Source organism: Lepidochelys olivacea (genome assembly GCF_965140295.1).
Source record: "Lepidochelys olivacea isolate rLepOli2 genome assembly, contig: Scaffold_29, whole genome shotgun sequence".
Lineage (NCBI taxonomy): Eukaryota > Metazoa > Chordata > Testudines > Cheloniidae > Lepidochelys > Lepidochelys olivacea.
This window is the reverse complement of record NW_028181947.1, coordinates 236,569-259,590: the sequence shown is the minus strand read 5'-3', so window position 1 is coordinate 259,590 and position 23,022 is coordinate 236,569. Positions and strand designations below refer to the sequence as shown.

At 64.9% G+C, this 23,022-nt stretch overlaps 1 protein-coding gene across 1 annotated transcript; it reads right to left on the bottom strand.

The window, feature by feature from the left end:
- Window positions 1–723: 723 nt before the first annotated feature.
- On the bottom strand, window positions 724–16,996 carry LOC311514197 (uncharacterized protein). Its single transcript, XM_084652601.1, has 12 exons — window positions 16,921–16,996; window positions 9,221–9,325; window positions 7,901–7,919; window positions 7,760–7,797; window positions 7,025–7,051; window positions 5,228–5,261; window positions 4,499–4,539; window positions 3,575–3,607; window positions 3,286–3,330; window positions 2,471–2,498; window positions 2,253–2,320; window positions 724–906 (listed from the first exon to the last, which is right to left on the bottom strand). Exons 2-12 carry the CDS (start codon window positions 9,315–9,317, stop codon window positions 857–859), a joined length of 480 nt encoding a protein of 159 aa, XP_084508727.1. The 5' UTR covers window positions 9,318–9,325; window positions 16,921–16,996; the 3' UTR covers window positions 724–856.
- Window positions 16,997–23,022: the final 6,026 nt, after the last annotated feature.

Below are 23,022 nucleotides of genomic sequence, written 5' to 3'. Positions count from 1 at the left end.
CAGGGATGGGGCTGGCGGTGGGCAGGGGGCCATGGGGGGGCAGAACTGTGGGGCAGTGGGGAGTTACGGGGGGGCCCACAGAGGGTTACAAGATGAAGCCCATGATGGGGGGAGGGAGCAGGGGGTCACGGGGCGGGGTCGTGGGGAGGGCTGATGGGGCAGGAGAGCAGGGCAGGGCCATACAAGGGAGCAGAGAGCAGGCTCATGGGGAGACATTCAGTGGGGTCCAGAGCAGCCAGCAGTTTGGGGGGCGGTAACACCGTCGCTGAGAACACAGACACCACCGGGGGCAGGCAGAGGTTGAGGGGCAAATCCCCGGTTTATTGGGACGGTTTTATGCTCACACCGTGATCCCAGGTGTAGACAGAGACAGGGGCCCCGGCACGGGGGTGGATTTGGAGCGAATCCCCGGGTTCACCAGGAAGGTTCACACACACACACATATTCACAAGCCCGTAAACAATGGGGGAGGCTGCGGGCGAGTTAGGCCCGGGGGAGGCGTGGGGAAGACGATAGGTCTGTGCCTTCCCCCCTCCTGCACAGGGCTGGGCAAATCCCCTCTGCAGCTCCCCTTCCGGACCGGGCCGCACGGGCCAAGCCAGACCTGGTGTTCAAATTAGAGAGCCCTTTCCCCAAGAGCCCAGCCCCTATGCTGTGGGGCAGCCGGCTTGGCCCCGCTGGGGAGCCCAGCCCCTGTGCTGTGGGGCGGCGAGGACCACAGCTCCTTAGCTGGGGCTCTCCCAGGTACTGAACATGGGTCGTGCTGCGCCCCCTCCCAAGAGCCCCCACCCGCAGCCCCAGGGAGGGACCTGCCGGGGGGCAGAGCTGCAGGCGGCCGGTCCCCAGCCCCACACGGCTACGGCACGTTGACATAGTCGGAGTCGGCCGTCTGCTCATCCAGCGAGGCTGCGAGGGAGAGAGAGAGAGAGAACGGTGGGCTCAGCCCCAGGGAGAGGGGTGCAGGCGTCGGGACATGGGGCTGGGGGTCCCTGCCGGCCCGGGGGGCTATGGCTGCCTGGTGCGCCCAGCCTGGGGCTTCTTTCCACGGGCACAGCAGAAAGTGCGTGTCCGGGGCCTGCGGGGTCAGGGAGAGTCCCACGGGGCCTGGGGGCGGCTGGGTCACGCTCGGGGGGTGGGGTGGGGCTCAGGGGGCAGAGCTCTAACAGGGTTTCGGCTCCTTGTCGTCCACGTTCGCGTAGGAGACATTTTCACCTGCCCGGGAGAAAGGAAGGGGACTGTGGGTGAGGGACGGGTGCGCGGGGGCAGGACTGGCGCCCTTGGGTAGGGCAGGAAATGTTCCCCGCGGGACTCCGGAGGGGGCAACGTGCAGAGTCCCCCTCGTGCGTGCGAAAGGGAGCCGTGGGCCCACGCTCGCCAGGGCAAGTCACACGGCGGCTCCTCACAGGCGGGGCGTGAAGGCGGGACACCCAGCTGCCAGCGCCGGCGTGAAAGGACTGGCCCCCCGACCCCAGCTGGGAGCAGCCGCAGCCTCGTGAGCCGGTCGCATGGAGCAGCCGCTCGGGGGGCAGGTTCCCACCCAGGGGACAATGCACAAGCCAGGCAATGCACACGCAGGAGTCACGCACTCACACGCACACGGGCTGCGCACACACTCATTCACACTCGTGCCAGGCGTGCACACACGCACACGGGCTGCACGCACACTCATTCACACTCCCGCCAGGCGTGCACACACGCACATGGGCTGCACGCACACTCATTCACACTCACGCCAGGCGTGCACACACGCACACAGGCTGCACACACACTCATTCACACTCACACCAGGCGTGCACACACGCACACGGGCTGCACGCACACTCATTCACACTCACGCCAGGCGTGCACACACGCACACGGGCTGCACACACACTCATTCACACTCACGCCAGGCATGCACACACGCACACAGGCTGCACGCACACTCATTCACACTCTCCCCAGGCGTGCACACACGCACACGGGCTGCACACACACTCATTCACACTCACGCCAGGCGTGCACACACGCACACGGGCTGCACGCACACTCATTCACACTCTCCCCAGGCGTGCACACACGCACACGGGCTGCACACACACTCATTCACACTCACGCCAGGCGTGCACACACGCACACGGGCTGCACGCACACTCATTCACACTCGCGCCAGGCGTGCACACACGCACACGGGCTGCACACACACTCATTCACACTCACGCCAGGCGTGCACACACGCACTAGGGCGTATGCACACACACGCACGCACTTACCCTTGCCGCGACTGGGGCCTTTCTGCTTGTGGGGCCTGGTTCTCTCGGCCTCCAATGGAAGCACCTCCCTGCAGATGGGGAGGAGCAGAGGGGTGACCATGCGGGATGGGGCAGGGGCCCAGCCCCAGGGAAATGTGCTCAGGAAGGGGTCAGGCCCTACACTCCCACCCGGCAGCTCACCCTGTGTCCCCCCCTGCGCGCAGCCCCCCAGTACTCACAGATACTCCTTTTCCTTCTCCTCGGAGCCTGCAAAGCACAAGGCACAAGAGCGGGCTGAGAGGCCGTCAGCACCCGCACACAGCACCCCGCCCCAGGGCGAGCCATCCCCAAGCTGCCCCCCCGGCAATGTAACGTGGGGCACTGGCCCAGCCTGTGGCCATCTGGGTTCAGGTGTGGGGCGCTCCCCATGGCTCAGCGTGGGCCAAACTCACCCCCCCATGGCTTCCCCCAGGCCCAAGGGGCCTTTGCTGATGTGTCCTTAGTGGGGAACATTCCCACTTGGGGCTGTTGGTAACCCAGGAGACCCCAAAACACTGCTTTAGAGGGATCTAAGGTGGGGAGCGTGGGGTGCACCCATGGATGGATGGAGTGGGGGGCTGTCTGGGGCTGGACGGATGGGTAAACAGAGGGATGGGGCAGTGGGTCAGAGTCTCTCTCAGAAGGGCCGGAGAGGGGTTTCTAACAGGAGGGGGCCAGGTCAGTGGGGCAGGGTCTCTATGGAGGCAGGGGGGTGGGGCAGGGTCTCCATGGGGGGCAAGGTCTCTTTTCGGGCAGTGGGTAGGGCAGGGTCTCTATGGGGCAGAGCAGTGGGGCAGGATCTCTTTGGGGGCAGGGCAGTGGGATAGGGTCTCTATGGGGTAGGGCAGTGGGGCAGGGTCTCTGTTGGGGGCAGGGGAGTGCAGCAGGGTCTCTATGGGGGCAAGGGGTGTGGCAGGGTCTCTATGGGGTAGAGCAGCGGGGCAGGGTCTCTATGGGGCAGGGCAGTGGGGCAGGGTTTCAAAGGGGGTCCGGCTGCAGTTCATGTCTCACTTACTTCCCCCCTCGGCTCCCTCCAGATTCACATAGTTCTCCTCTGAGTCTGAGAGAGAGAGACGCAACCTGAGTCGCCTGGCCCCATGACCCGGGGGGCAGATCAAAGTGCCCCCGCCCCACCCCGCTCTCCCATTCCCTCCCCCCTGCACCCCTCCCGCTGGGACTCCTGCCAACCTCAGCCTCCCCCCGCAGCGCTGGGCTGGAGATGGGACTTGGGGTGCAGAGCCAGGAGGGCCCCACCCGTTGCGTCCTGCCCCCCACCCCCCCCACCCCCCGGCCCCAGCACTCACTGATGTTCACGTAGCTCCCGTGGCTGTCCACGTCTGCTGAGAAACACAGGGGTTTAGAGACAGACACCGGACTGCTGCCAGCCCAGTGGGGGAACAGCGGGGAGGGGGCGGGCGCAGACTGCTGGCTGGCACTGCCTGGTGCTCCCCTGTGACGAAGTGGGACTGTTCTTAATGTTTCCTCTGAATATTGTGGGGGTGCCTCAGTTTCCCCTAGGCAGTTCTTAAGTCTCTAGGGGGTGGGGTAAGGGTGTATGATCCTTGCAGAGCCCTAGAGGGCAGGTGTGTGCAGGGGTCTGGACACAGAGAATGGCCGACACCCTGTTTCCTGGCCACTGATGGCCTGGGCCCTTCCCCCCCTGCAAGGTGAGAGCTAAAGGGTTGGAGAACAAAGGAATCCGGTGCCCTCCTGGCCCGGGAAAGGGACAAAGCCCAGAGGAGGAGGGGCTGGAGGGAGTTTCAGTTTGGGGCTGGCTGGGACATGGAGTGAAGGGCAGACGGGGTTGTCTGGCTCACTGCCCCCCAAAATGGACCCGGCTGAGGGGTCTGGTCTCTGCACCTACAAGCTCTGTGTTAGACCATGTTCCTGTCGTCTAATAAACCTCTGTTTTACTGGCTGGCTGAGAGTCACGTCTGACTGCAGAGTTGGGGGGCAGGACCCCCTGGCTTCCCCAGGACCCCGCCTGGGCGGACTCGCTGGGGGAAGCGCACGGAGGGGTGGAGGAGGCTGAATGCTCCAAGGTCAGACCCAGGAAGGTGGAAGCCGGGTGAGCTGTGTGTCCTGCAGACAGGCTGCTCCCCGAGAAGAGACTGCCCCAGAGTCCTGCCCGGCTTCCTGGGGAGCAGTTCCAGAGCATCGCCCGGGGACTCCGGGACAGCGCCCCACCCAGCATGGGCCGGGTCTCCATTCCCCCAGACCCCACTCACCAGTGCCAGATTCCCGGGCCTGCTTCAGGGACTCAAAGACCCTGTGGGGAGGAAGAAGTGGGGTCAGAGCGAGGTGCTTCCCGTCCTCCCCACCCCAGCTGGGACCCCCTCCTCTTCCTGTCCCAGCCAGGACCCTCACTCCTCCCTAGCCGGGACACCGTCCTCTTCCCGCCCAAGCTGGGACCCCTCTCCACAGCTGGGAACCCCTCCCTTCCCCAGCACAATTGGGACTCCCTCCCCGCCCCAGCCAGGACCCCCTCCCCTCCCTAGCTGGGACCCCCTCCTCTTCCTACCCCAGCCAGGACCCCCACTCCTCCCTACCTGGGACTCCCTCCTCTTCCTGCCCCAGCCAGGACCCCCACTCCTCCCTAGCTGGGACCCCCTCCTCTTCCTGCCCCAGCCAGGACCCCCACTCCTCCCTAGCTGGGACTCCCTCCTCTTCCTGCCCCAGCCAGGACTCCCACTCCTCCCTAGCTGGGACATCCTCCTCTTCCCACTCAAGCTGGGACCCCCTCCCCTTCCTAGCTGGGACCCCCTCTCCCCAGCCAGCACCCTCCCAGCTAACTGGGACTCCGCACCAATTACCCAGCTCCTGCTTAGGGATGTGACCTCTAGACAGAGCATCTCTCCCAGGGCTGGGGAAGGTCTCAGGGGAGCCGGGGCAAGGCCCATGGGGGAGCAGTGTGGGCGGAGGGGGAGCCCAGGTGTGGCCATGGATTTGACACTTACGGGGTCTGCCGCGACTCTGTCCGCGGGGCAGGAGCTGTGAGGAGAGAGGGGGAGAGACGGTGACTCCCCCCCACAGACACCCCACCCCCACCCCGCACATGGGGGCACAGCAGCAGGCCGGGCAGGCTCTATGCCAGACGCTGGCTGCCACGTCTGGGTCCTGGCCGCCAGGGCAGTTCTGTCCCATTCTGCCGCGCTGCAGGGTGGTGGCAGCAGTGGGGAGCTGTAGAGCTGGGGGGGTCTCCGCAGGGCCTTTCAGGCCTGTTATTTTGGGCGGGTGTGTCTCAGGGGTGTGTATTGTGGGGGGTGCAATGCGGGGTGCGTGTCTGGGGGTGCGTAGTGCGGGGGTGCCATGCGGGGTGCGTGTCTGGGGGTGCGGGGTGCGTGTCTCGGGGTGCATAGTGCAGGGGTGCGATGCGGGGTGCGTGTCTGGGGGTGCGATGCGGGGTGCGTATCTGGGGGTGCGTAGTGCGGGGTGCGTGTCTCAGGGTGCATAGTGCAGGGGTGCGATGCGGGGTGCGTGTCTGGGGGTGCGATGCGGGGTGCGTGTCTCGGGGTGCATAGTGCAGGGGTGCAATGCGGGGTGCATGTCTCGGGGTGCATAGTGCGGGGGTGCCATGCGGGGTGTGTGTCTGGGGGTGCGGGGTGTGTGTCTCGGGGTGCATAGTGCGGGGGTGCCATGCGGGGTGTGTGTCTGGGGGTGCGGGGTGTGTGTCTCAGGGTGCATAGTGCAGGGGTGCCATGCGGGGTGCGTGTCTCAGGGTGCATAGTGCAGGGGTGCAATGCAGGGTGCGTGTCTCGGGGTGCATAGTGCGGGGGTGCCATGCGGGGGGTGTGTCTGGGGGTGCGGGGTGCGTGTCTGGGGGTGCATAGTGCGGGGGTGCCATGTGGGGTGCGTGTCTGGGGGTGCGGGGTGTGTGTCTCAGGGTGCATAGTGCGGGGGTGCCATGCGGGGTGCGTGTCTGGGGGTGCATAGTGCGGGGGTGCCATGCGGGGTGCATGTCTCAGGGTGCATAGTGCAGGGGTGCAATGCGGGGTGTGTGTCTGGGGGTGCATAGTGCAGGGGTGCGATGCGGGGTGTGTGTCTGGGGGTGCATAGTGCGGGGGTGCCATGCGGGGTGCGTGTCTCAGGGTGCATAGTGCAGGGGTGCGATGCGGGGTGCATGTCTGGGGGTGCGGGGTGCGTGTCTGGGGGTGCATAGTGCAGGGGTGCGATGCAGGGTGCGTGTCTGGGGGTGCATAGTGCGGGGTGTGTGTCTGGGGGTGCAGGGTGCGTGTCTGGGGGTGCGTAGTGCGGGGGTGCCATGCGGGGTGTGTGTCTCAGGGTGCATAGTGCAGGGGTGCGATGCGGGGTGCGTGTCTGGGGGTGCATAGTGCAGGGGTGCGATGCGGGGTGTGTGTCTGGGGGTGCATAGTGCGGGGGTGCCATGCGGGGTGCGTGTCTCAGGGTGCATAGTGCAGGGGTGCGATGCGGGGTGCGTGTCTGGGGGTGCGGGGTGCGTGTCTGGGGGTGCATAGTGCAGGGGTGCGATGCGGGGTGCGTGTCTGGGGGTGCATAGTGCGGGGTGTGTGTCTGGGGGTGCAGGGTGCGTGTCTGGGGGTGCGTAGTGCGGGGGTGCCATGCGGGGTGCGTGCCTGGGGGTGCGGGGTGCGTGTCTGGGGGTGCATAGTGCGGGGGTGCCATGCGGGGTGCGTGTCTCGGGGCTGCGTGTCTCTGAGGCGTGTCACACGGGGGTGCGCCGCGTGTCCCAGGGTTGCCCGGGATGTTTGGTCTCCGACTGTCGCCGTGGTACTTACGAAACTGGAAATCGTCCTCGTCCTCGTCTAGAGAGAGGGGAAACAGTGCCTGTGACACCAGCCACGCAGCCCTCCACCCCCCCGGCCCCCGTCACCCGCGGGGCGCCCCGGGCCCCAGGTCACACGTCTGGGCCAGGGGCCAGGGCTGCGCTTTAGGAGAGCTGGAGACGAGCGGGAGAGGCCAGAGGAGAGCCCCAGACCCGGGCGAAGGGGCAGAGAACAGGCCTGTGAGGGGCGGTTAAACCTGGGTGCTCAGTGCAGAGACAAGACGACTGGGGGGCCGTGCAGGTAGGCTGGGGGGGCTGGAACCAGGACGGGGTCCGTTCTGTCCCCTGAGGCAGGACAAGCAGCGATGGGCGTCGTGTGCAGTCAGGGTGCGTGAGCTCGGACGTGAGCGAACCCGGGACGGGCTGGGGGGTCCCCGTCCCTGGGGGGTTCTCGGAGCCGCTGTAGGGTTCCTGACCCTGCCTCGGCATCGGGGCTGGACGCGGTGGTGGCCTCTCAAGGTCCTCTCCAGCCCCGCGTCTCTACGATTCTCCATCCAGCCTGCCCCCCATCTCACCCCCCTGCCCTGGGGGTGCTCACTGTCCATGCTCCTGGGGCCCACAGGAGGCCGTGGGCTTGCGGCGATGCTGGTGCCAGCAGTAGGATCTGGGGGGAACAGGAGGGTGAGTTGTGCTGGGGGCCCTGCCCCAGGGTAAGGGGTGGGGCAGCTGCCCTGCACCGGGGACTCACCTGACATGTAGCGTGGCCCCAGATCCCGAGGCAAGTCCCTGCAATACACAATGGGCAGAGGGGCAGCGTGGGGGGCCGGGGGCAGCACCGCGGGGGTGGGGGTGGGAGACGGGGAGGGGGTGGGGGGGGCGTAGCACTTACCTGGGGGAAACCAGCAGCTCTGCGGGGGGGGGGGGGATGAGTCAGTGATGTCACCTCATTAACAAACAGCCCAACCTCCCTCCCTCGCCACCCTTCCCTGCCCCTTGTACCCGCCTGCTCCCCGTCTCCCCTCCCCCGCCCCTAGCCCCAGCCCCGTCTCCCCTCCCCCATCCCTTGTACCCCCCAGTCCCTGCCCCCCTGCCCCTAGCCCCCACCCCCGTCCCTAGCCCCTAGCCCCCAGTCCCTGTCCCCCCACCCCTAGCCCCCAGCCCGCCTCCCCTCCCCAGTCCCTTGTACCCCCCAGTCCCTGCCCCCCTGCCCCTAGCCCCCACCCCCGTCCCCCCATCCCTAGCCCCCAGCCACCCAGGCCCATCCCCCCACCCCTAGCCCCCAGCCCCGTCTCCCCTCCCCCATCCCTTGTACCCCCCAGTCCCTGCCCCCCTGCCCCTAGCCCCCACCCCCGTCCCTAGCCCCTAGCCCCCAGTCCCTGTCCCCCCACCCCTAGCCCCCAGCCCGCCTCCCCTCCCCAGTCCCTTGTACCCCCCAGTCCCTGCCCCCCTGCCCCTAGCCCCCACCCCCGTCCCCCCATCCCTAGCCCCCAGCCACCCAGGCCCATCCCCCCACCCCTAGCCCCCAGCCCTGTCTCCCCTCCCCCATCCCTTGTACCCCCCAGTCCCTGCCCCCCTGCCCCTAGCCCCCACCCCCGTCCCCCCATCCCTAGCCCCCAGCCACCCAGGCCCATCCCCCCACCCCTAGCCCCCAGCCCCGTCTCCCCTCCCCCATCCCTTGTACCCCCCAGTCCCTGCCCCCCTGCCCCTAGCCCCCACCCCCGTCCCTAGCCCCTAGCCCCCAGTCCCTGTCCCCCCACCCCTAGCCCCCAGCCCGCCTCCCCTCCCCAGTCCCTTGTACCCCCCAGTCCCTGCCCCCCTGCCCCTAGCCCCCACCCCCGTCCCCCCATCCCTAGCCCCCAGCCACCCAGGCCCATCCCCCCACCCCTAGCCCCCAGCCCCGTCTCCCCTCCCCCATCCCTTGTACCCCCCAGTCCCTGCCCCCCTGCCCCTAGCCCCCACCCCCGTCCCTAGCCCCTAGCCCCCAGTCCCTGTCCCCCCACCCCTAGCCCCCAGCCCGCCTCCCCTCCCCAGTCCCTTGTACCCCCCAGTCCCTGCCCCCCTGCCCCTAGCCCCCACCCCCGTCCCCCCATCCCTAGCCCCCAGCCACCCAGGCCCATCCCCCCACCCCTAGCCCCCAGCCCCGTCTCCCCTCCCCCATCCCTTGTACCCCCCCAGACCCGTCCCCCCTCCCTCATCCCCCATCACTCACTTCTCCGGCAGAGCCCGCAGAGCAGCAAGCAGCCCCCCAGGGGGATGAGCGCCCAGCCCCCGACCCAGCCGCTCACTGTGCCCTCGGCCCAGGCCATGGGCAGCTCTGTGGGGAGAGAAATGGGAGAGAGACGGGTTAGAACAGCAGAGACACCCCCCCTCCCCGCCCCGTGGGTGCTGCACCTGGGCTAGCCTGCAGTGCCCTGCCTGGACAGAGGGACGGGCCAGACACAGCCCCCCCACAGCTGGCACAGCCCCCAGTTCCTGGCCTGCAGTAGGCACCAGCGCCCAGCCCCCAGTGATGAAGTGGGGATTTTCTCTTGTTCTGTTGTATGTGAGCCTATGTGAGTCTTACTGTTTTGCATGAAGGCTGTGTGTGCCTCAGTTTCCCTGTGTATTGCACCAATGTCTAGCTGGTGAGATGTGTGACTTTTGCCGGGGTTGCTCCAGGTGCCTGCAGGGATGCTATGGCCGCCCCTTTGTCACCTGAGACCCAGGAGAGGGATGCGACCAGGGGACTCTTGGCCCAGGACTGAGGAGGAGCATTGGGCCAGGCAGCTGGAAGGAGTCAGTCTCGGCTGGCTTGGGGTTCACAGGGAGGGCCAGAGATGGACTGGGCTGAAAGTCACTGATTTCTGTGCTAACAAGCTCTGCCCTACGCTGTGTTCCTGTCGACTAATAAACCTTCTGTTTTCCCGGCGGGCTGAGAGTCAGGTCTGACTGCGGAGTTGGGGGGCAGGACCCTCTGGCTTCCCCAGGACCCCGCCTGGGCAGACTCGCTGTGGGAAGCGCAAGGAGGGGCAGAGGAGGCTGAATGCTCCGAGGTCAGACCCAGGAAGGTGGAAGCCGGGTGAGCTGTGTGTCCTGCAGACAGGCTGCTCCCAGAGAGGAGACTCCCCCAGAGTCCTGCCCGGCTCCGTAGGGAGCAGTTCCAGAGCATCGCCCGGGGACGCCGTGACAGGTGGTGGCAGCAGCGGTGGGATGTACAGCACCTCGTGGACAGAGCATCCTGCACTAAGTGACAGGGGAGCAGTAAAACGAAGGGGGATTAGCGAGAGACGGGAGAGCTGGAGGCTCCTAGAGGTGCGGATCCAGGAGGCGGAGGAGCCTACGGCTTAACCCCAAAAGAAAGTGGACCCCTGAGAAGGGCTGTTGCCCTGAAGGGGGTTCCTCCCAGGGACCGTGGGGAGCTGAGTGACCACTTGGGAACGGCGTGGAGATGGCCTATAACCATCCCCTTAAGAAGGACATTGTAGAGCTGTGCAGAGAGAGGGCCGGACATTGGAAAGCTCCCTAAGGCACAGCTGATTGCTCAGTTGGAAGAGGAGGATCGTTCTAAGGAGCCGGTTCCTGACCCAGGTGGGGACGCGAGAGAGGCTGGGAGCAGCTGAGCGTCCGGGAGACCTGTGTCCCCGACCAGCTGGGAGTCGTCGGTGGATCTGAGACGGATGGAATTGGAGCTGGGATCGAAGGAGTCAGAGGACCATGAGAGACGGGGAAGGCATGAGGCAGAACAGCGGGAGAGACAGCGACAGCAGGAACTAGCGATGGCTGAGCTGAGAGGCAGAAGGACCCGCCCAGGGGTGCATGGGCATGGACCCCAGGGTGCCAATTCTGCAGGGAACCTCAACACTAAATCACTGCCCCAGGTTAAGGAGGGAGGAGATATAGCGCGGCCTGTGGGAAGGGTGGCAATTGGAACCAGGCTGGCCCTACGGAAAGGCTCCGTGTCTAGTCCCCTTCTTGGGTCCCAAGGCCGTAGACTCCGTCAGCCCGATGGGTGGTGAGGTGGACAGGCTCCCACTCCTGGTCCCAACCTATATGTCTGTGTGGAGTTTCCTGGGGCCAGGCCCCTCGGACCCCCAGTGAGAGCGGAAGGTGATGGTCAATGGGGAGACATTCCTGGGGTGGCGAGACCCTGGGACAGAGAGAACTCTTGTCAGGCCCCGGGTGGTGCAGCCTCAGATGCTGAGGGGCTGGGTGAGGGTCCCAGGGACGAAGCCCCTCGCCCTGTCTATGGCCCAGGTCCCTGTGCAGACCCAGGAGGGGTGGGGCTGGCTGGCCGTTGGGGTTCTCCAGGACACCAGCTGCGTGACCCTGTTGTGGGGGGACTGTGTCTCTTTGGGACAGGATCCAGGCCCTGCTCCTGTAACTGCCAAGGGTTTGAATTTGAATCCAGGGAACCAATCGGCAGAGAGGGAAATGGTCAGTGAAAATGCAGATGACCTGGCTGGCAGCAGGGAGGAGCGGCTAAGCTCGGGATACCTGCCTGCCTGTAACCGGACCCCTGGGGTCGAGTGGGACGGAGAGATGCTCCCCATCCCCCTGCACATGGGGGAGGGGGCTCACGCTGGCTCTGATGCTGTGAGCAAAGCAGCAAGCTCGCTGCCTATCCCCACTGGGACAGCAGGGGCGAAGGTGAGCCCAGGGGGATCGGAGACCCAGCTCAGTGTGGGGAACCACAGCCAGGGCAGGACAGCTGCCAACCAGGGCTGCCTTGTCCAGAGCCTTGGGACACCTGCCTGTCACAGAGGAGTCTTTTCAGAAGGTGGCCCTGGGCTTGGTGGGGGACGGATGGGAGGGGAAGGCCTCCCCCGATGGAGAATCAGTGCTGGAGCATGGACTGACTTTCCGGGAACAGCTCGCTGAGCTCCTGGGTCCGGCCAGGGAGAACCTAGCCAGGGCCCAAGGGAGGCAGAAGATCCGGTACGACCGCTCGGCCTACGGCACCGGGGACCAGGTGAGGGGTCTCGTCCCGGTGAGGAAGCATAAGCCGCAACCTGCCTGGGATGGGCCCTTCAAGGTCATCCAGCAGCTGAATGAGGAGAACGATGTGGTGGAACTGCCCAGCCGGGCTCACAGCCACCGCGGGGACCAGTCAACGTGATGGAGCCGTACTGGTGGGTCTCTTCCCTGAGACAGGAGCCGGCCCCTTGCTGGAATCAGTTCCCCTCTCTGACCAGCTCACCCCTGCCCAGCAGGCAGGGGTCAGAGAGACGCTGCATTCGCACCCACAGCTGTTCTCCAGCCGGCCTGGGCTCACTAACCGAGCCGTCCACTGGGTGGAGAGGAGAGCCGGCCCTCCCATCATGTGTTCCCCATTCAGAATAACGGGGAACACAGCCCAGGCCCTGGAGGGAGAGGTGAGAGACATGCTGGCTTTAGGGGCGGTCCAGCCACCCACCAGCCCCGGGGGCCTCTCCCGTGGGGCTGGTCCCCAGGAAAGACGGGTCGATCCCAGTCTGTGTGGCCTCTCAGAAGCTCAATGCCATCACTGTGTCTGGTGCCTCCCCGTGCCTAGGCCTGACGAGATCCTAGACAAGCTGGGGGCGGGGTGGGGGGGACTCGGTACCCCATGACCAGGGATCTCACCCAAGGCTACTGGCAGGTGCCTTTGGATCCAGATGCCAGGTTGAAACCTGCTTTTGTCACCCCTTTGGGGCTGTACAAGTCCCTGGTCCTACCTTTCAGCCTCAAGGAGGCTCCGGTCACCTGCCAGCGCCAGGGGGATCAGCTACTGAGGGGGATGGAGAATTGTACCCTAGCCAACATTGATGATATTTGTGACGTAAGCCAGACCTGGGAGGACTACGTGTCCCAGGTGAAGAGGGGGCCGGGTCGCCTCCAGGATGCAGGGCTGACTGTAAAAGCTGGGACGTGCAAGGTGGGGATGGCAGAGGGGTCGTACCTGGGCCGCAAGGTGGGGAGCGGCTGCCTAAAGCCAGAACTGGCCAAGGTGGGGGCGATCAGAGACTGGCCTCCATCCCAGACTGAGAAACAGGCCAGGCCTTTATTGGGATGGCGTGTCACTGCCAGAGGGTCGTGCCCCACTTTAGCTCTGTGTCGGCCCCCATCACTGAGCTGCGCAAGAAGTGGAAGCCAGACAAGGTGGTCTGGACCGGGCAGTGCCAGAGGGGTCTCTGCATGCTGCAGGAGGATCTGGTCAAGGGCCCGGTGCTGGGAAACCCAGACTTTGACAAGCCCTATATGGCGTTCTCCGATGCCACACACACAGGGCTGGGCACGGTGCCGAGGCAGGCCAATGCAAAGGGCGAGAAACCCCCTCATGTCCCTGAGCAGGAAGCTGCTGCCCCGGGAGCAGGGCTATGCGGCTGTGGAGAAGGAGTGCCTGACCCTGGGGTGGGCTCTTAAAAGGCTGCAGCCGTACCTATTTGAGCGGTGCTTTACTGTGGACACTGACCACTCGCCCTGCCATGGCTGCACCAGATGAGAGGGGCCAATGCCAAGGTCCTGAGGTGGAGTCTGTCCTTTCAGGAGTATGAGCTGGAGATGGTCCCCGTTAAGGGGAGTGCAAATGTTATAGCCAATGCGTTGTCCCGGAGAGGGGGGGCCTGAACTTCCCCAGGTCACTGGTTAAAGTGACCCTTCTCCGTTCGGTCTCAAAAGGGGGAGAGATGTGAGGAAGTGGGGATTTTCTCTTGTTATGTTGTATGTGAGCCTATGTGAGTTTTACTGCTTTGCATGAAGGCTGTGTGTGCCTCAGTTTGCCTCTCGTATTGCACCAATGTCTGGGTGGTGGGAATAAGGGGGTGTGACTTTTGCGGGGATTGCTCCAGTTGCCTGCAGGGATGCTATGGCCGCCCCTTCGTAACCAGGAGCGGGATGTGACCAGGAAGCCAGACAAAGGCCGGAGGAGGAGCAAGGGGCAGGGCAGGGGCCAGGCAGCTGGAAGGAGTCGGTCTCCGCTGGCTTGGGGCTCAGGGGGGGACCAGAGCCCTGGCTCTGGGCTCCCCTCCCCCCAAGATGGATGTGGCTGAAAGTCACTGATTTCTGTGCTAACAAGCTCTGCCCTACGCTGTGTTCCTGTCGTCTAATAAGCCTCCTGTTTCCCCGGCTGGCGGAGAGTCATGTCTGACTGCGGAGTTGGGGGGCAGGACCCTCTGGGTACCCCAGGACCCCGCCTGGGCGGACTGGCTTGGGGAAGTGCCCGGAGGGGCGGAGGAGGCTGGAGGCTCCGGGGTCAGACCCAGGAAGGTGGAGCCGGGGGAGCTGTGTGTCCTGCAGACAGGCTGCTCCCCGAGAGGAGACGGCCCCGGAGTCCTGCCCGGCTTCATGGGGAGCAGGTCCAGGGGGCAGGTGTTGCTACCCCACGGGGTGCCCCAGGGCAGGCAGCTCCCCGGCAGCCCCCGTGGGCACAGCAGCCAGCCCACAGGCCGGGTATCATTAACCCCACGGGTGCCGAGTGCCCACAAGGAAATAGGGCTGGGGCTGGGCGAGGGGAAAGGGGCCGGGCGGTAAGCACTAGTGACACATGGAGGGGCTGCCCCCTGTTACAGGGGTGAAGGGCAGCACCACGGCCTGGCCCTGAGCCCCTCGATTCCAGTCCTCCCCTCCCCCAGATGTTTCCAGGATGTGGTGAGGCGGTGGGGGGGGGACAAGGACAGGAAGCGAGAGGGGCCATTGGCCCCACTCTATTAGCATCAATGGGGCCAGACCCCAGGCTGGCATCATTTGGCCATAGCTCCATCGGAGTCAATGGGGCCTGTCCTGGTCTGTGCCCCGTAGGCCCCAACCCCACCCGTGTGGGGCCTGGCTCCCTGCCCCGCTCCAGCACTGAGCTGCCCCTGCCCACACCCTTCCTGCATGGTGTCACCTGAGCTCCGGGACACAGCCCCCCAGCCCCACCCCTCGCGCCGTGGGGCAGGATGGCAGGGACAGGGCAGCCCCCCCCCCCGTGCTGTGGGGCAGGACAGCAGGGACAGGGCAGCTCCCCCCTCGCGCCATGGGGCAGGATGGCAGGGACAGGGCAGCCCCCCCCGTGCTGTGGGGCAGGACAGCAGGGACAGGGCAGCCTCCCCCTTGCTGTGGGGCAGGACGGCAGGGACAGCGCAGCCCCCCCCCCCGGTGCTGTGGGGCAGGACGGCAGGGACAGGGCAGCCCGCCCCCCGGTGCTGTGGGGCAGGACGGCAGGGACAGGGCAGCCCGCCCCCCGGTGCTGTAGGGCAGGACGGCAGGGACAGGGCAGCCCGCCCCCCGGTGCTGTAGGGCAGGACAGCAGGGACAGGGCAGCTCCCCCCCTTGCTGTGGGGCAGGACGGCAGGGACAGGGCAGCTCCCCCCTCGCGCCATGGGGCAGGATGGCAGGGACAGGGCAGCCCCCCCCGTGCTGTGGGGCAGGACAGCAGGGACAGGGCAGCCTCCCCCTTGCTGTGGGGCAGGACGGCAGGGACAGCGCAGCCCCCCCCCGGTGCTGTGGGGCAGGACGGCAGGGACAGGGCAGCCCGCCCCCCGGTGCTGTGGGGCAGGACGGCAGGGACAGGGCAGCTCACCCCGTGCTGTAGGGCAGGACAGCAGGGACAGGGCAGCCCCCCCGCCCCTCCCGGTGCTGTAGGGCAGAACGGCAGGAACAGGGCAGCTCCCCCCTCGCGCCGTGGGGCAGGATGGCAGGGACAGGGCAGCCCGCCCCCCGGTGCTGTGGGGCAGGACGGCAGGGACAGCGCAGCTCCCCCCCGGTGCTGTGGGGCAGGACGGCAGGGACAGGGCAGCCCGCCCCCCGGTGCTGTGGGGCAGGACGGCAGGGACAGGGCAGCTCACCCCGTGCTGTGGGGCAGGACGGCAGGGACAGGGCAGCCCCCCCCCGTGTTGTGGAGCAGGACGGCAGGGACAGGGCAGCTCCCCCCCCCATGCTGTGGGGCAGGACGGCAGGGACAGGGCAGCCCGCCCCCCGGTGCTGTGGGGCAGGACGGCAGGGACAGGGCAGCTCCCCCCTCGCGTCGTGGGGCAGAATGGTAGGGACAGGGCAGGCCCCCCCCTTGCTGTGGGGCAGGATGGCAGGGACAGGGCAGCCCCCCCCCCTCGGTGCTGTAGGGCAGGACGGCAGGGACAGGGCAGCCCTCCCCCCCCCCCCGGTGCTGTAGGGCAGGACGGCAGGGACAGGGCAGCTCCCCCCCCCCGTGCTGTGAGGCAGGATGGCAGGGACAGGGCAGCCCCCCCCCTTGCTGTGGGGCAGGACGGCAGGGACAGGGCAGCTCCCCCCTCGCGTCGTGGGGCAGAATGGTAGGGATAGGGCAGGCCCCCCCCTTGCTGTGGGGCAGGATGGCAGGGACAGGGCAGCCCCCCCCCGGTGCTGTAGGGCAGGACGGCAGGGACAGGGCAGCCCCCCCCCCCAGTGCTGTAGGGCAGGACGGCAGGGACAGGGCAGCCCTCCCCCCCCCGCCCCCCCGGTGCTGTAGGGCAGGACGGCAGGGACAGGGCAGCTCCCCCCCCCGTGCTGTGAGGCAGGATGGCAGGGACAGGGCAGCCCCCCCCCTTGCTGTGGGGCAGGACGGCAGGGACAGGGCAGCCCCCCCCCCCCGGTGCTGTAGGGCAGGACGGCAGGGACAGGGCAGCTCCCCCCCCCGTGCTGTGAGGCAGGATGGCAGGGACAGGGCAGCCCCCCCCCTTGCTGTGGGGCAGGATGGCAGGGACAGGGCAGCCCCCCCCCCCGGTGCTGTAGGGCAGGACGGCAGGGACAGGGCAGCCCCCCCCCCCAGTGCTGTAGGGCAGGACGGCAGGGACAGGGCAGCCCTCCCCCCCCCGCCCCCCCGGTGCTGTAGGGCAGGACGGCAGGGACAGGGCAGCTCCCCCCCCCGTGCTGTGAGGCAGGATAGCAGGGACAGGGCAGCCCCCCCCCTTGCTGTGGGGCAGGACGGCAGGGACAGGGCACCCCCAGCCCCCCACTCTGGCCGGGCGCGTCGCTCACCAGCGCTCAGGGATCCGTCTGTGGGTCTGCGGCGGGCGGGTGTGACTGCACTTCGCCTGTTCCGGGGCTTCCTGTCAGAGCGTCGCCTCCCCCTGCCCCACAGCTGCCTGCCGCTTCCGACAGGGCCCCCAGCTCGGGAGCGGGGGGGGGGGCGGGGACACAGGGCCCCCCCCGGCCGGCACCCAGCGGGGTTGCATTGCCTTCCCTTGCCCTATCCTACCTCCTCCCTGCCACAGCACAGCCCGCCCGGCCTAGGGCCACCTGCGACCTCCCCCATCACCACAGCCCCCCAGCTGCTATGGGGCAGGGCAGCCCCTCTGGCTGTGGGGCTGTGTTTCGTTGTGTGCCATGCCTGGTCCAACGAGGCCCCGATTTGGGGTCTGCACGCCTCCCCCCAGCCCCGCATACGCCCTATGGTCTGGGTGCTGCCCTCCCAGTGCGTCATGCACCTCCCGGCCCGTGCCCCTGACAAACCCTCCTGGCGCAGTGCCCTGGGGATATCAGCACTGTCCCCCCACCCCCATTGCCCTCTGGGGTGCCGATGTGACCAAGTGGGACTGTTCTCACTGTTCTCTCTGAATACTGGGTGGGCGCCTCAGTTTCCCCTAGGCCTTTTTTAAGGACCCAGGCGGTGGGATCGGGGGTGTGATTGTTGTAGAGCCCTAGAGGGCCAGTGCGATGATGTCGGCCAACACCCGGTCTCCTGGCCACTGATGGCCTGGGCCCCTCCTCTGCAAAGGTGCCAACGGAAGGTGTTGGGGAGCAAAGAGATCAGGTGGCCTCCTGGCCCGGGAGAGAGACACAGGCCAGAGAAGGGGCTGGAGAGTTTCAGTTTGGAGCTGGCTGGGGAAAGCAAGGGAGGCCCAGACCTGGCTCCAAAATGGACCCAGCTGAGGGGTCCTGTTCTCTGCACCTACAAGCTCTGTGTTAGACCATGTTCCTGTTGTCTAATAAACCTTCTGTTTTCCCGGCTGGCTGAAAGTCACGTCTGACTGCGGAGTTGGGAGGCAGGACCCTCTGGCTTCCCCAGGCGCCCGCCTGGGCGGACTCGCTGTGGGAAGCGCAGGGAGGGGCAGAGGATGCTGAATGCTCCGAGGTCAGACCCAGGAAGGTGGAAGCCGGGTGAGCTGTGTGTCCTGAAGACAGGCTGCTCACAGAAAGGCGACTGCCCCAGAGTCCTGCCTGGCTTCGTGGGGAGCAGCTCCAGAGCATCGCCCAGGGACCCAGTGATAGTGGCGTGGGGACCCGTTCACAGTGCCTTGGGGGGATGTTGTGGCTCCCCCGGGCAGGGCAGACCACACTGCGGGGATCGCTCCCCCGGGCAGGGCACAGTACAGCTACCCCAGGCAGGGCACGGTGCGGAGACAATGCGGCTCCCCCTGGGCAGCCCAGCGAGGATCCCGGTCACTCCCACTAGGCCGGGCTGTGACGAAGTGGGCCTGTTCTTAATGTTTCCTCCGAATAGTGTGGGGGTGCCTCAGTTTCCCCTATGCAGTTCTTAAGTATCTAGGTGGTGGGGTAAGGGTGTATGGTCATTGCAGAGCCCTAGAGGGCAGGTGTGTGCAGGGGTCTGGACACAGAGAATGGCCGACACCCTGTTTCCTGGCCACTGATGGCCTGGGCCCTTCCCCCCCTGCGAGGTGAGAGCTGAAGGGTTGGAGAACAAAGGAATCAGGTGACCTCCTGGCCCAGGAAAGGAACAAAGCCCAGAGGAGGAGGGGCTGGAGGGAGTTTCAGTTTGGGGCTGGCTGGGACATGGAGTGAAGGGCAGACGTGGTTGTCTGGCTCACGGCCCCCCAAAATGGACCCAGCTGAGGGGTCCCGTTCTCTGCACCTGCAAGCTCTGTTTTAGACCATGTTCCTGTCGTCTAATAAACCTTCTGTTTTCCTGGCTGGCTGAGAGTCACGTCTGACTGCGAAGTTGGGGTGCAGGACCCTCTGGCTTCCCCAGGAGCCCCGCCTGAGCGGACTCGCTGGGGGGAAGCACACGGAGGGGCAGAGGATGCTGAATGCTCCGAGGTCAGACCCAGGAAGGTGGAAGCTGTGTGAGCTGTGTGTCCTGAAGACAGGCTGCTCACAGAAAGGCGACTGCCCCAGAGTCCTGACTGGCTTCATGGGGAGCAGTTCCAGAGCATCGCCCAGGGACTCCGTGACAACTGGTGGCAGCGGTGGGATGTACTGCACCCCGTGGATGGCGCTTCCTGCAGTAAGTGACTGGGGAACAGTAACACGAAGGGGGATTGCCGAGGACCAGGCCTGCTGAAGGCTCGGAGAGGAGCGGTTTCGGGGGGCGGTTAACCCCTGGGAGTGTGTGACCAGCGAGAAGGACTGTGCAGTAACAGGGTTCCCCTGGGGATTGCAGCGAGCAGTCCAAGGGGCGGAGGAGTCTGCAGCTCGACCCTGGCAAAGAGGTGGTGACCTCGAGAAGGGCTGGCACACTAGGGGTTCTCCCTGGAAACCGTGGGGAGCTGAGAACACACGGGCCTGTGAGTCCACAACACCTTGGGAGGAGCGGAGTGATGGTCTGTCCCCGTCTCCTTAAGAAGGACATTGTAACCCTGTGCAAAAAGAGAGGGTTGAGCGTTGGAAAGTTCACCACAGCACAGTTAATCATGCAGCTGGAGGAGGATGACCGCTCTAAGGGACAGATTCCTGACCCCCAATGGGGCTATAGCAGGATCAGGGAGCAGCTGGAGTGGGAGCCAGGCATCGCCAAGACTCCTGTCCCCGACCAGACGGGGGTCTTCACGATCGGGTTCCCCATCGGGGGATCGAGACGGACGGGATTGGAGCTGAGTCCGAGAGAGCAAGAGGACTGTGGGAGACAGCGAGAGCCCGAGAAAGAGCTGCGGAAGCAGCAGCAGCATGAACTGGCGGTGGGGGAGCGGAGAGGCCTAGGGGACCTCCCCGGGGTGAGTGGGGATAGACCCCGGGGGGCCAGTTCCGCAGGGAACCTCGAGACTAAATTGCTGCCCCTGGTTAAGGAGGGGGGGATGTGGATGCCCACCTCACTGCCTTTGAGCAGGCTGGCGATTTGAACCAAGGGGACCCTGCGGAAAAGCCCCGGTGTCTAGCTCCCTTGCTGGGTCACAAGGCCGTAGACTCTGGTCAGCCAGATGGGTGGGGAGGTGGACAGGCTCCCACTCCTGACCCCAACCTATATGTCTGTGTGGAGTTTCCTGGGGCCAGGCCCCTCGGACCCCCAGTGGGAGCAGAAGGTGATGGTCAATGGGGAGACATTCCTGGGGTGGCGAGATCCTGGGACAGAGAGAACTGGTGTCAGGCCTTGGGTGGTGCAGCCTCAGATGCTGAGGGGCTGGGTGACCTGGGTGAGGGTCCCAGGGACGAAGCCCCTCGCCTTCCCTATGGTCCAGATCCCTGTGCAGACCCAGGAGGAGTGGGGCTGGCTGGTCGTTGGGGTGCCCCAGGACACCAGCTGCGAGACCCTGTTGTGAGGTGACTGTGTCTCTTTGGGACACGATCCAGTCCCTGTTCCTGTAACTGCCAAGGGTTTGAATTTGAATCCAGGGAACCAATCCGTGGAGAGGGAATGGTCAGTGAAAATGCAGATGACCTGGCTGGCAGCAGGGAGGAGCCGCTAGGCTCAGGCTACCTGCCTGCCTGTAACCAGACCCCTGGGGCTGGGTGGGACAGAGAGATGCTCCCTGCCCCCTTGCACACAAGAGTGGGGACTCTCCCTGGCTCTGATGCATTGAGGAAAGCAGTGGCCTGCCCCACTGGGACAGCAAGGGCAGCGCTGAGCACAGTGGGAGCTGAGACCCCAGCAGAGTGGGGGGAGACACAGGCAGGGCAGGGGATCTGTGGGGAGTGGCAAGGTGCTTGGTAAGGAAAGTTTGGATGAGCCTAGGCAGCCTTGCGATCTGATGGCTGTGTCCAGTCAGCAGGGTGGGAAGGCGAGGAGAGTGGAAGATGAGAGTCCCTGGACCTTACCTGTTAGCTGGGTGGAGAATTGGGACAGTGAAGGAAATGGGTCTCTGTCTGTCAGGGGTATTGACTTGCCTATGGAGGGAGCTACCCTGATCTCCAAGCAGTTGTCTGTGACCAGCCTTGTGTGCTGGGACAAAGGGAAAGAGATCCCAACCTGGGTGTCTGGTAAAGGAGAAAGTGTGTCCGGCTCTTCTTGGTCTGTGGAGCAGACAGAAGGGGCCTTTCAGCCTATGATGGTTGAGGGTCGTGCAGTTGTCTCAGAGCTGGTTCTGGACTCAGCTAAAGCCCAGGAAGGGAAGGGTCCTAAGTTTCTGTCTGCTCGGGAGAATGGCCCTGTAACTAGGTCGCATCCAGTTAGGGTCTATGTAAAATCCCAGAGACCAGACAATTCTGGTGCTTGTATTTTGCCTGTTGCTAGTGTGTTGTTGGAAAGGGTGGAGCAACTCTGTCTAATCAGGGTGAGATCCTAGCCAGGGCACAAGGAGAGCATGAAGGTGTGTGATTGTGTTACCTACTGAGGGTGTGGAAACCTGTAGCAAGAAGGAAAAGATTCCTGAACTTGTGTGTGGCAAAGGGAAGGAGAATGCTTCTAACCTTTTATCTAGGAAGTCTGTAAGTTTGCCTCAAAGGGGATTATGTAGGAATCCGCCTGATGGGCCAGAGGTGATTCTGGATGTAAGGGAGACCCAGAAAGAGTCTGTTGTTGCTCAGGAAAGTGTTCCCCTAGAGCAAGCCCTAGGTAAAGAGGGTAAGAGCAGAATTTCTGGGAGGGGTGAATTGTTGCATAGAGAAGCCCTAGGGAAAGGAATCCTCCTGGAGTCTTTGCAAGCAGTTTACTGCAACTGAAGGGTGTGAAAATGATTTAATCAAGAAAGTTTCAGTTCCTAACAGCCAGAAATGTTCTGTTGTGAATGGATCCACTGACTTTCCTGTTGAAAGATCCAGTGTGGATAGCTTTGAGAAGGTCTCAGATGGAGTGAAAGCTGTTAAGAAAGGTACACCGTCCTATAACCAAGTGGCTGTGTTTGGCCAGCTTGTTGGGAGACAAGGTTGTGGAGAAAGGGATGTCTCCATGCTAGTTCTGTAAGTGAACAGTATGTGGCCCAGGTCAAGATGGGGGCCCTTAACCAAGAGAGCCCAAATTGCAGCCCTCCAGACTGGAGCACTCGGAGAAAACCCAATCCCAGTTTGACCCCCTGGGGTTTTGGGGTGGCCAAAGGGCATGGGCTGCAGAAACCTTCCCACATGCAGCCTGCTAGTGCTATCGACCACCCCCGACCTAAGGGAGGGCGTGAAACTGGAAGGGCCTGGTGTAACTCCTACCAAGAAATGGGAGAGATGCTGGGGCATCCATGGGAACATTGGTGGCTTCGAACTTCCCCAGGTCACCGGGTAAAGTGACCCCGCTCAGTTCGATCTCGAAGGGGGGAGAGATGTGACGAAGTGGGCCTGTTCTTAATGTTTCCTCCGAATAGTGTGGGGGTGCCTCAGTTTCCCCTATGCAGTTCTTAAGTATCTAGGTGGTGGGGTAAGGGTGTATGGTCATTGCAGAGCCCTAGAGGGCAGGTGTGTGCAGGGGTCTGGACACAGAGAATGGCCGACACCCTGTTTCCTGGCCACTGATGGCCTGGGCCCTTCCCCCCCTGCGAGGTGAGAGCTGAAGGGTTGGAGAACAAAGGAATCAAGTGACCTCCTGGCCCAGGAAAGGAACAAAGCCCAGAGGAGGAGGGGCTGGAGGGATTTTCAGTTTGGGGCTGGCTGGGACATGGAGTGAAGGGCAGACGTGGTTGTCTGGCTCACGGCCCCCCAAAATGGACCCAGCTGAGGGGTCCCGTTCTCTGCACCTGCAAGCTCTGTTTTAGACCATGTTCCTGTCGTCTAATAAACCTTCTGTTTTCCTGGCTGGCTGAGAGTCACGTCTGACTGCGAAGTTGGGGTGCAGGACCCTCTGGCTTCCCCAGGAGCCCCGCCTGAGCGGACTCGCTGGGGGGAAGCACACGGAGGGGCAGAGGATGCTGAATGCTCCGAGGTCAGACCCAGGAAGGTGGAAGCCGGGTGAGCTGTGTGTCCTGAAGACAGGCTGCTCACAGAAAGGCGACTACCCCAGAGTCCTGACTGGCTTCATGGGGAGCAGTTCCAGAGCATCGCCCAGGG